The sequence below is a fragment of the Falco biarmicus genome, chromosome 5, assembly GCF_023638135.1.
Source record: "Falco biarmicus isolate bFalBia1 chromosome 5, bFalBia1.pri, whole genome shotgun sequence".
Lineage (NCBI taxonomy): Eukaryota > Metazoa > Chordata > Aves > Falconiformes > Falconidae > Falco > Falco biarmicus.
The window spans coordinates 92,439,246-92,451,880 of NC_079292.1; the positions used below are offsets into that span (position 1 = coordinate 92,439,246).

General features: G+C 45.3%; 2 protein-coding genes across 8 annotated transcripts in view; one reads left to right on the forward strand and one right to left on the reverse strand.

The window, feature by feature from the left end:
• LOC130149445 (rap1 GTPase-activating protein 1-like) overlaps positions 1-3,427 on the forward strand; it is a 52,188-nt gene extending 48,761 nt beyond the window's left edge. For all 7 annotated transcript variants that reach the window (XM_056339077.1, XM_056339081.1, XM_056339083.1 and 4 more), the window contains one exon: positions 786-3,427. The gene's annotated coding sequence lies outside the window, so the exon portion shown is untranslated. The remainder of the gene's footprint in view (positions 1-785) is intronic.
• On the reverse strand, positions 1,664-9,178 carry GSTK1 (glutathione S-transferase kappa 1). Its single transcript, XM_056339115.1, has 8 exons — positions 9,080-9,178; positions 8,558-8,639; positions 7,631-7,759; positions 7,199-7,299; positions 6,765-6,800; positions 3,879-3,995; positions 3,277-3,370; positions 1,664-1,978 (listed from the first exon to the last, which is right to left on the reverse strand). Exons 1-8 carry the CDS (start codon positions 9,143-9,145, stop codon positions 1,929-1,931), a joined length of 675 nt encoding a protein of 224 aa, XP_056195090.1. The 5' UTR covers positions 9,146-9,178; the 3' UTR covers positions 1,664-1,928.
• Between the last annotated feature and the right edge of the window lie 3,457 nt (positions 9,179-12,635).

Consider the following 12,635-nt stretch of genomic DNA (forward strand, 5'->3'; position numbering starts at 1 on the left):
AGTACCTAAGGCTTTAGGCATTTCATTTCCGCTGATTTCAGTAAGTCTAAGGGCCTTTAAAATAATTTTGGGAAATGCATAGCAATCCATCAGATCTGTCTCATTTGGTCCATCTGCCAAATCAACAATGTAGTCACAAAGGCTGTTTGGTTTTTTTGTTTGTTTCAGTCAAGCTGGTTCCAAGGAGAGTTTCATGAGGCCCTGGCTTTCACCATCAGCCTATTTCAAGATGTTTCTTGCATTCTCCCCACCTTCCCACAGAGTTCATTACCTCCACAGCACTGCATTCTAGCCATTCCTGAAACAGCACTGCCTACAGCAGTGGCCCAGGTCACTGAGGTGATCTGGCTTAAGGTGATGTTTCAGTCATTCCATTTTTATCACAACCTCAGAATCAGTTTGATAGCACAGACCAGAGACTAGCAAATTTTTTGGGGGGGGAATGGTAAAAAAATTATTTAACATGGCTTTAAGGGATTCTAAGAAACCTATGGCATTACCACGTACGTACATAATTTCCCAGCTATTCTAACTCCTAAATGAATGTAGCCTCTTGTATCTCACAAAGATCTCCTTAAATCCCAGTCTGGATTTGCCCAAGGACTAATGGGTGCACTGGTGGAAAGAAGGAATACGTTCTTAAATTATAGGATATTTCCTGAAGAGCTGAAAGAGGTGTAAGAAGGAAAAATTGTGGGTGGGGGAACAAATGATACTCCGCCAACACTTAGAGCTGTAAGAACATGAAGGGTACAGGTTATTTTTTTTCTGATGCTTTGTTCCAGGATTTGCTGTTCCAGTGAACAAGCATGAATATGCTTTACCTTAAAGTTCAGGAAGAGAACAAAAAACAGAATTCCAGCTGCTGCTAGTTCTTCTGCTTCCTTCAGTGATGCGTCAGAGACAGCCACAAATCACCAAGAACTCAAGCTTCATACAAATCAAATTAATTCAAATCCAATTCAGCCAATACAGGGCCAGATTCAAACTATTTTAGCATGAACTTTCTGAATGTTAGTTTGCACATCCTTCCCTCTGCAGACTATGGGATGGGAAGCCCCTCACAGCCACATCCAAATCACCTTCGGATAGGCAGCAATTAGGCCATCCCTGAGGAAGCAAAGCAGAGTCTGATTCAGTTACCAACTAAACTTACATGGTATTCACTGCTGTCCTCCAAAAGACATCACTGTAAAACTGGCATTAACTCAAAACCCCTGGGGTTGGTGCCCAAGAATGCATGTGTGCGGCGGTCCCCTCCAACATTGGTCACTGCAGAGCAAGCTGTACGAAATACCTGCCCAGGAGGGGAAAGTTCATTTTGGAATTGAACTTGATTGATTCCCTAGATTATTCTCTGGGCTGGAATTGTTCCACTCTCTCCCACTTTTCTCTCTCATGTCCTCTCCAATTGCCACGCTGCAGAGTTAAAAGGAAGCATGAATACTTTGTCCCTGTGCTTGTAGCGCCTGTGTAGTACCTTGGACTTGGAATAAAAGAACATGGCCAGCTTCTCATAGGCTGCATGTATGGGTATTTTTAAAGGACAAGCAGGAAGGTATGAGAAATCCAGAGACTGCAGTCCCTTAACAACTTAATCCTCATGCTTTTAGGGTAAGAGATAAAGAACTATTCAGGAAAGAATGTTTTAAGCTGCAAGAAGTTAAATATTTAATGTTTAATCTTTAATGTAAATCATTAATCTGTTGAAAGAAAAGAAGCACATTTGTATTGGTAAAGACCCCACCAGACTGGTAATTACTGGCAAACCTTGAAATTCTTCATCATTATAGAGATGAGACTGAACTGTGAAGTTAACTGTTAAGGATGCGAAAGCCATCTCTCCATAAAATTGGATACATTCAGATAATCACTGAAGATTGACCATGTACATAAATGTTCAATCTTATATATTTCCCTAGGACTTTTCACATCTTGGGGCTTGGAACTGATGGAACTGGTCCCAGCCATTTTTCACCTGCAAAACAAAGCAGCACAGAAGAGAATGTTAAAATTTAATACACAGAAGTGACTGGCTGGTCACATTTCTGCAGCAGGATGACTGTTTCTACTCCTTTTTTGAAGGGTAACTACTGACGATGGAGTACAGATTTGTATCTTGTTTGGTTTGCTTCCACCAGCTCCCTAAGTCTTTCACTGTCTAGTCACAACTGAAGCTGTACAGAAGAATTATTTTCCTGTGTCACAGACAGATTCTGTAGGTCTGGTGCATTCCACACGAGGGTGAAGCCAATTCTTTTTAGGATTTCTTTTTTGAGGGGCTGGAGGTAAGGAAGAGAAAAAGAGTGGAAGGCTGGGGAGTCAGAGAAACAAAAGGCAAATGGGTTAAAAGTCCTTGGAGCTGAGAATACAAACCAGGCCACAACATTCCAATTCAGATCAGCACCTACTGGAGTGGGTGTTGGGTATTCATCTTCCTCACTTCTCATTTTTATCCAGAATATTTTTATAGAATCAGAAACCCATCCAGAAAAGAAAATACCCCCCCCCCCCAAATTTCCCTTCTGTTTAAGCTTATGACTAATTTTAATTTACATTAAGATCTTCTGCTGAAATTTTTCAACAAATGCATCAGAGCTAATGATGTATAGAACTCTTATCTAGTGACAAACTCAAGTGCCAAATCTGGAGATAGCTTGAGTCAAATGCCCTCTAACTCATATAAAAACAGGTGGCTGAGTTTTATTAGTTAACACAACTGATTCCAATGCTCTTTAAAAATTTAAAGTTTGTATTCAATTGACCATCCTTCTCTTCATTTTCCTGTTAATATATGAATATTCGTTAAAAAGTTGTGTAATCAGGTAGTTACAAGACATGGATTGGAGAGCTGTGATAATGTGCTTTTTATTAAGAAGGAACAGCTATAAAACGAAAATCTTAAAACTACAAAAAACCCACAACCCACTACCAGCCATACTCTTAACCTTAGGTAAGACCTAATGCCCAGTACCACAAGGTTAAATATGAACATTTTGAAAACTAAAGAGTTTCAGCAGTAATTTGAGAATGGCATGTGGAGCACAAAGCCTTGAAACATACCGAGAGAGGATGGAGAACTTGTTACTTCTTGCCTGGAAAAGGACTACAAAGTCACTAACTATACCGAGATTACATTCTAGTCTGCAGTTTCATCCCATGAGAAGGATACCACACATTATTTAATATTTGGAAGACCTTAACAGTGTTGTATTTAGCTGTATTAAGTATTTCATTAAAAAGAGGGTGAAAGCATGAAATCAGAAGTACACTCACCTATAATGCTGCCTAGCAGCTCTAAACGATCAGAGCCAAAAAAGAGATGAGGTTCCCCATGAAAATGTGCCACAACAGCAGGCATCCCAAATGCCTATTGACACCATGGACATGAAACAGAGAATGTTATAATGAGAGAAATTTTTGCTGACATCAGTTTTAAGGAATAAAAAGCAGTAACTTTGGCCTTTTTTCCTCCCCTTCTTTTCACCTTCTTCATTCTTAAAGATGAGTCTAAGGGAGCCATCAGAAAGTCAGGAACTCCCTAAAGCCTGTCTGCCCCTTTTTACAGGGCAAAAAAAGCAACCTGACTAATCCAGTTTTGTGCGAAGTAGCAATAAACAGTATCTCCTAGTGCTGGTCCTGTAGGTCCCCCATCCTTGCTCTCCAGATGGAACGAGCTGAATGGGCCAGCCTTGGTTTCCCGGATGACAGTGAGATAAACTACCAACAAGTTAGCTTTCACTGTTCAAAGACCACCTAAGAGAGATGGTCTATATAGTGCTTTCTAATCATCACCTTCATTGTTCCTTGCTTCCCAGTGTTCTCAATAGGGAAGGAATGCATAGCTGTGATGCCACATGGCATGGGAAGCATCTCACCCCGTATTTTAATGCTTCCTCTGTTGTCTCTTTCAGGCGGTTCTTCACTGCAGGGGTTGAAATCATTTCAAGTAGCTTCTGGCTGAGCTCTGATGTTAGCCCAGCCTGTCTGGCAACCTAAGAAACGATGATATAATTAAGAATACTCTTAATACTAAATATTCTAAATCCTACTATGATCTAATTAATTTAATCTTTAGTTTTATCACCTGAAGTCTATTACCAAAACAAATTACAAAATACCCTTGAAGCACTTCTTGCACAACTGTCTTGCTGTATTCCCACCCCATTCATCATTTATCAACCCTCAGATATGAAGTAGACAGGGTATTTTAAAATTCTAAGCCCCAAATCTGCACTTTTTTCAGGAGTTCCTAAAGAAGGAGGGGGGAAGATAAATACCAAGTTCAACCTCTGAGTCAATGACTTATCAGGTAACAGAAAAAAAGAAAAAAAAAAGTTGTTCTGAAAAAGTAAATCTTACTGTACAAGCCTGCCAAGACAAAAACAGTTTGTGAGACAAATGCGGCTGCATAGAACCTCCAAGTGATACTGCATGAAAGAGACTGTCACAGAGGTTCAAGTTACTAGTAGTATTGCTGTATCTTTTTAGCCTCCTGTCTGTCTCTGCCACACAGGAATGAGATAAAGTTGTCAAAGGTAAAGGTCCAGTGTTTATCAGATAACATTGAAGTATTTCACCGAAAATGTTAACTTCCATGCCACCTACCTGGATGACATGCCCTTGCTTCTTCTTAAAAAAAATTAAATGCTTACAGTATTACACATAGATAGTAATCCTGCACATGCAGGTGTTAATGATTTTTTCTTTCTTTCTCTCAATCACTTTTCATGTCACATCCACATTTTCTTGTACCTTCCCCTACTTCACCATCAGGGAGATTAGGAGCACTTTTCTTTCTGACTGCTTGAACAGGAGATTAAATGAGTGTAGCATTGGAGCAGAACAAAATTATGTGTATGCTTGGTAGCCACAGTGTTTAGACTGCCATATTTACACACAGATGTAGTATCTGGTCCTCACCATTTTAGGCCAGAAGGGGTATTTAAGTGGACTGCGGCAAGACTCGAAAGACTACATGTTGCTTCTATAGTAATTTATGTGAAGCTACTGCTGACTAAAAAAAGAAGTTAAAAATGCTAAGGAACTATAGCAAGTAAACAACATTCCATTTTTCTAATTGATGTGTAAAATAAATTCACCTATAAAGACTCAGATGAAAAGGGTTGGGACCCCTCACCAGCCTCTGGATGGATTACTTCCATGAGAGGAAAGCTATTTGCTGCAGGGGTGAATGAAGACAGACACAAGCAAACAGGGAGATGCCTACCTCTCTGCCTTGCCGAGCACAGGCGGATACTCATAGGCTGCCAAACAATAACTGAATTACACAGAGATCTTTCTGAGTATTCAGTTTGTTTCTCTGAAGCTCTGCGTGTCCTTGCTTTATCTTTTTTTAAATAATGATGGATTCAGAGACTATGTGGGGACTTTCCATATATATTTATGTACTGGGTCTGGCTGAGATGAAGTAAGTTTTCTTCACAGTAGCTTCTATGGTTCTGTGTTTTAGATCTGCGACCAAAACAATGCTGGTAACACATTAATGTTTTAGCTTTTGTTGAATGATGTTTGCACAGTGTCAAGGCCATCTCTGTTTCTCACTCTTCCCCCTGCCCCTCTCCCTGCAACGAATAAACTGGGGGGGTGTGCAAGAGGCTGGGAGACGACACAAGGCAGATAGCCCAAACTAACCAAAAAGATGATCTATGCCATACAACATCATGCTCAGCATTAAGAGCTGAGGAGGGGGTTTAGGAAGGTTAGCCACCATTTGCTTGGGAACTGGCTGGCCATCAATCTACCTGTGCAAGGTGGTGAGTGATTGCCTTTGCACCACTCATTTTGTTTTCTTTCTCTCTTCTTCCACTTCTCCTCTAACCAATTTTATCTTGACCCGTGAGTTTTCTTGCTTTTATTCTTCTTTTCCTTTTCCCCTGTCCCACTGGCCAGCAGGGGGAAGTGAGCAAGCACCTGTGTGGTGCTTAGCTACCTACCAGGGTTAACACACCACAGTTTAATTATATCCTTCAAATCTTGCCTCTTGAAAAGGCAAAATGCAAACCTTTGCTGAAAATTCTGCTAAAAAAGGTACACTAAGATGAAGCTGAAGTGCAAGGACTAGACTTCTGGGGAAACACCAAGACTGCTGCAAGTTTTAAGGTTTCAGATAGGGATGTTGGATAGGAGACTAGTCATGGACAATTTCTCTCTTTTCTTCATATTCCAAGAAATTAAAAAATAACGTAGAAACGTGAGCCCTTAAAGAGGATCTCATGGCATACTAACTTACATGCCATTACCGCTTTTACTGTAATAAAATCTAGACAGCAAAAGAAAATATATGACAAGATTACAATTTCTAAGCACATACAAGGGCATTAATAGTAAAACTTGGTTCCATGACTCCAAGGAATGTCAAATTCCCCAAAGTGTTGCATTTCACCTGAGGATTTTATATAGCAGCAAAACCTCAATGCATTCTGGAGACACTGTTCATACTTTCACTACTGTCAATAAAACTATTAACAGACAATTACTTGTCCAGCTTGGGTATCTTGCAACATGAATTAACAAAAAAGGACATTCTGGCTCTGAGTATCATTCAAAGCATGACCAAAAAAACACATTCCAAACAGAGCTGCTAAAGAAATCAAATCTTTTTTCTTTTATCTAGCTGAATTTTTTTAAAACTCACAAGTGATCATTGGAATCAGCTGTCTTCATGCCTAATTACTGATTCAAGTCATCAATAAGAATTTGTATCAGAAATGCAGAAGCACCAACAAAAAGCAGACACTTACAGTCAATATGTTGTCTGGCTGACTGATATCTTCATGCTGGTAAAAGAATAAAACAAGTAATTCAGTACTTAAGAACAAAGCTCAGCTCTGGACTTGAAAGCAAGTTTTCTAAGAAAATAGAAATCAAAACAATACTAGCTGCTGGAGAAATTTCCTCAGAAAAAAATTTAAGCCACTAATTTAGGAGTGTATTAAGTGCTTTCTGGTGTGAACTACGGATCCACTCAGCCCATGAGACCCACCATACATACCTAGAGAAGGCAAATTAAGCTGATTAATTTCATGTAATTAAGATAGCTGTAATGACTCCTGAACGACCACAACCTTGTCTCCTACTATGACTTTTCATTAAAAGACATTTCCTTTCTCTTGGTTGAATTCCACAGGACAGGAAGGGTGACAGGACCAAGAAGCTGGCTTCATAAAATACTGACCTGTGACCAAAAACGCATCCAGAACTCCCTAGATAAATGTTCCAGGTATCGTGGTTCTGTCATATCGATGGCTGTGATAAAGCGCATGGCCTGAAGACTGCCTGGGGTTAGCGGGGACACAGAGAAACATACTGATACAAGGCACAGGATCAGAATCAGGTCTGCACAAGCACTAAGAACAGTATGATCTTCTCTGTAACAATCCCTGAATGGTAAAGCTTATATTGATTCACAGTATCTTCAATGCTAATATCAGTCATAACTGTATTTTTCCAGAAACTCCTTTTATGGTTAAAAATGTACAGACTTCGTATTGCTCACAGATACAGCAAGAGGCTGTGGACAGAGAATTCATCTTCACCTTTACTGTTAGGGAGAATTTGAAGCAGGAGTGCTAGAGCTGAAAGATACCAGCTAAGCCAAGTGTCTTACTTGTACCAAGGATACGACGGAAGACATCTTCTGAAATTTTTACAGGCACTTGGTAGTATTTTGCCATCCTTTTTATGTCCTTCAGCATGTATTCTCCACGCCGTGGCAACATTGCTGGGGGCTTGTTACCTTTCAGGAAAAATTTCTGTTGAGATTTTTCAACTGCATTATAGTAACACTGATCAGAACAAAATCGGACAAATTAAACCTCATGCATAAAAGTGCCTAAGGAAGAGTATAAGTTCATGTTGGCTAACTGAAACATACACAGCTTTCCCAAAGATAATGCTGGGATTTAAACATGGCTTTTTTTTGGTTTTGCACAGATCAACCCTTTCAGTTAGCAGAATCAGTTTTAAACCAAGGTAAAAGTTTTCTAGCAGGGATTTATATGTTTTATATAAATATGTTTATATGTTTTATATAAATATATATTTATATAAAAGATTACTTTTAAGGTAAACAACTACTAATGCATGGGTGAACAAGTGTAGAAACTTGTTAATTTCATGATTTGTAAGTTAGAAGTCTCAGTGATGATTTCCTTCTATTAAGGCTACAAGTACTGTTTTAGGGCATGCTTGGATCCTCCACGCATATTACAAACTGCATGTCTTCCACAAATTACTTCTGGCTTGTAGGCAACAGGAAACTTGTAGGAAAAATTCCATATCAAGTTATTATTAACGTATTTCAGAACTGACAAACTTTGGCAGAGACTATGTGTCGCAAACAGCGGCTCGTAGTTGCAACAGTACGAAATCCCTCCTGTCTGATGCCTCAATCCCCGCCGAGCCCCACAGTCCCGTAGTTAAAAGTTATCGCTGCCAAAACTGAGCGTCAGGCTGGCCCGGCGCTCTGCGCTCGGCAGCTTGCCCGCCAGGTCCCACTGGCCCAGAGGGGGCTGCGCGCCCCCGCCCCGCCTACCCGTCGCCTGCATTATGCCGCCGAGGAAGGCCGGCCGAAGGCGCAGGTCGATGTTCCAGACGTGCTGGTACCGGCAGAGCACCTGCAAGGAGGCACGGCGGTCAGGACGTCCGTGCAGCCGCCACGCACACCGCGGCGCCAGGCGCTGCAGGTGAACCCTTCCGTTACCGCAGCGGCCGCCCGGACAGCCCGGACAGTCCCGACAGCCGCGGGGGCGCTGCCAGCGGACGGGGCCGGCAGGGCCGCGAACGAACGCGAAGCGCGGGCCGCGCCGCCCCAGTGCCCCGCCTTTCGGCACGTGAGGCACGGGCGCCGCAAAAATAACTACATATACTTACATCGGCATAAAAACAACGGTATCTCCCGAGCGGGACGAAAACAGAAGCCCAGCAGGAGGCGGGCGGACGCGCTGCCCTTCAGCCGCCTCCTGAGGGCAGCCGCCGCCGCGGCCCGGCCGGGCGCCCGCCGCCGCACAGGCCCGACCGAGGGGCGCCCCGAGTCGCCCGTGCCCCGCTCCCTCACCTCAAACCCCAGCCAGGAGTAAGGTGACACGACGTCGTAAAACAGCTCCACCACCGTCCGCGCCATGCCGGCCCGGCCCCGCTCCCGGCCCGGCCCCGCCCCCGGCCCGGCCCCGGCCCCGCCCCCGCCCCGGCCCCGCCCCCGGCCCGGCCCCGCCCCCGGCCCGCCTCTCTGCCGCAGGCTGCAGCGCCCCCACAGAACCCGCCCCACCAAGCCCAGGCGGTGGCTGGGTTAGTGTGTGCGCACCGAGAGGGGCTGCGGGAGGCCGTCGTGCGGGGGCCCCGCTGCCGCGGGGCGGGGCCGGGGGCGCTGCGGAGTTAAGGGTAAAGTCCCCGAGCCACGCGGAGCTGCAGGAGGCCGCTGGTGCCATACTTGTGAAAAGCTTGCGAGGAAACTGCGGTGCTGCCAGTGCGGCCGGGCAGATCCGGGTGGGCGAGGGGCTCCAGCTGGGCGGTTCTGCGGGAGAAGGAAGTTGCGGATGCCGCAGGAATTGCATCGCGCTGGATCCCGCAGCTCGGGAGAGGCAAGGCTGCTGCGGCTCCGTGCCCGCCGGGTGCAGCCAGTGGTCAGGCTGAAGATGATTCCCAGTAGGTGCACACGCACATGAGCCACAAATGCACGTACTGCACAGCGTACAGGTCACAGAGGCACCTGGAACACTCGGCACCCATGGCCTCATTCTGCTGCCCCCTGGATGAGCAAGATGAAAGTCCACTAATGAGAGTGTATACGTGTATACACACGTGTGTACGAGGTGGCTTCCTCCCGAGGCTGGGCTCGGACACAGCCTGCTTCCAGAGCTGCCCCTGGATGCCACTCTGCCCCGTCGCTGGCACCTGTAGCCCTTGAGGCTACAGCCCCCTCCAGCTGCTGGTGGTACTGACTGTCGCGTACACACAACACAGAGCCAGCCAGGTCTTCCCATGTCCCAGCAGCTGACCCCCCTGCAGTCTTGCCCTTAGAGACCAAACTGTAGCAAACTACATGTGACTGGCCCTTTTATCCCTTTACTCTGTTTTCCCACATTTATTCCTCCTCCAGTCACCTAAACCTGCCCCGTTCCCACCTTTGGTTCCTCCCCTAACCATCCTGTAAGAAGTCCCACGCAATCCCAAAACGTTCTTCCCCTGCATCCTGTCACGTGTCACAGTCCCCTGGGCAGCAACCCCCTTTAGTCCGATATGTGGTCTGGAATATGCTCCTGATGAATCATCTTGCTGTAATCTTGGTTTTTCAATGAAGCAGCTTTCTGAAATTAAAGTTACTTTAACTCAAGGATGAAAAATCTGAACTGCCAACAATAGCTTGTGACATCTCATTGACATCTTCTGTAACACCTGAGTACTGGGCAGTGAGCCAGCTGTTAAGAAAGGGTTTCAGAGACTGCCAGGAAACCTCAGCGTGTGTGAGGCCTTTACCAGCTGCATTGGTAGACGTGGTAGCAAAAAAGAATTAATGAACAATTGAATAAAAAAGTCTATTTAGAAGAACTGGTAGGGCTTCTTTAAAGGAGAATCCTGCCTTATTGTTTTTCAAGAGGTCAACAAAACTGTAGTGTATGCCATTAATGGATGCTACAAGACGCTGCCTCTGGCATCCTCTGGGGTCTGAGTGTTCTTCCTGTCAGGCTGCTGGAGCCTATGGACGTGGCTACTGCTTCCTTACGTGCAGGGCCAGGCAGTAGTGAGGCTGAGTGGGTGTCCCACAAGATACAGTCGTGTATACAGACAGAGGGGACGCTGACACAGAACACAATGGACAGGGCACTGCCTGTAATGACACTGGCATACACTGCTACCAGAACTCAGAAAGAAAGTGGTGATAGTTCAGTCCTGTTGCTCTGCGGTTTAAGGTCACTAGTGAAAACACACCCCTTCATCTTTTAGATTCATGAGCACATGGGTATTTGCAGGTCTCTGAAATATCAGCATGGGCCCTCAGCCCCTCTCAGGTTCACACCCTGATCATGAGCCCTCTTGCCCAGTATATGGGTCTTTTACTTGCCAGCTAGTTCAGTTCCATGCTCACTGGCAGAGGCATGCACTCACACATTTGTCTCACAAGCACTTTTACACTTGTCGATCCCTTGATCATCAGCAAAGGCTCCCAGCTTGGTCCACGGGCTGTGCTCTAAGCTCCTGTAGCCACCTCCCACTCAGACATGAGTCTTTCCAGGTTTTCCTCCTATGAACTGGGTTGTACAGCTTGAAGTTATTAGGTCATCTGATGGAAAAACTAATCTGCGCATCCACAGAGGAGCACAGAAAGATGATGGGGGGTGGGGGGAAGCCTAAGTGGTACCCTACCCTGGCTGCTTCCAGGCTGTCACAAGAGCATGTCCCATCTCCCCCAGCCCAAAGGTGCTCAGGGGTACAATGGCACATGAGAACCCAAATTCCACTGTTCTGGGCTCCTTCCAGGGCTGTCCCCAGATAGACATCAGCCCCATGGTGTAGAGGTAAAATCCATTACATCAGCAGTGGGGGAAGGTGCTGCAAGGGGGTCTGGGATGCAGGGAAAGATCGTTTTGGGTTTCTGGTTGGACTTTTATGGGAGGAAACAAAGGCAGGGAAAGGAGTGAATGTTGGTGATGTTGGGAGGAATATGGGAAAACAGAGGTATAAGGGGATAAAAAAGGCTGGTTGTATGTAAACGTGACTTGGCTGCCGCAGGGGCCCAGGTTGTCCCGGTGAGCTCTGTGTGCACGCTTGTATGTCTGCATGGGTGGGAGCCTGGCATGGTGCACCCAGGGAGGGGAGGGCCTGTCCTCTATAGGTAGTTCTAACAGGGATAAAGTGTGCTACACCTATTTCTGGGATAGAATTGGTTGCACCTGTCACCTTCTGCTGCCTTTTCCTATTACTTGCAGTACTCACTATTTACTCACTATTTCCACTTTCCTATTTTTTATATTAGTGACCCAGGAAAAGTAGGTGGTGTGATGCAGTTAAATTACATGGGTATATGTGTTTCTCTCCTTCTGTGTCCCACAGTGTGCCTGTAGCATGCCTCTCAGGTCTTGCTGGTGCTGCTGGAGAAGCAAGCAATCAGCAAGAATTCCTTTCTCAAAGCCTTGGCTGCTGCAATGGCTTTATGTCCTCCTGTGATCCTAGGTTTACCTAGGGAAGAAGTAAACCACTCTTGGCTGGAGCTAGATGGCAAGGTGGTTGCTTTCCCTTAGGATCTTTTTTAACAAAGTGCCTTGTCTTCACCAGACGAGCCTTCCCTTCTGCATTTCCTCCTCACTGCTTGCAGTGTAGCTTGGAAAGGGTGAAGGTACCCAGACAGAAACATCCCATGCATCCCAGAATCGTAGCAGTGCCAAGTACTCCTCTGCTTGCACAATATTCCACGGGAAGTTCTGTTTGGTGCTGAGAGGAAGACAGCCAGGGAAGTGCATCTTTGCTGGGATACTCACCGATTACAAAGAAGTATTCCGTTCATCTCAGTGCAGCCTTTTCTGCCTCAGTCCTTGGCACGGGGTGGTAGGGGGTCCTGGTGCTGGGCTAATGAGGTTAGTGGGGTTGTGTGGGAAAGGATTTGCTTATCTGTGTGT

What these genes read in the sequence shown, in the direction of transcription:
- GSTK1 (XM_056339115.1), bottom strand. Translation starts at nt 9,145, where the DNA reads ATGGCGCGGACGGTGGTGGAGCTGTTTTACGACGTCGTGTCACCTTAC. An exon ending in GGATGCGTTTTTGGTCACAG is followed by an intron (nt 6,801 to 7,198) that starts GTCAGTATTTTA and finishes TTCTTTTACCAG; the next exon opens with CATGAAGATATCAGTCAGCC. An exon ending in AGCCAGACAACATATTGACT is followed by an intron (nt 3,996 to 6,764) that starts GTAAGTGTCTGC and finishes ATCGTTTCTTAG; the next exon opens with GTTGCCAGACAGGCTGGGCT.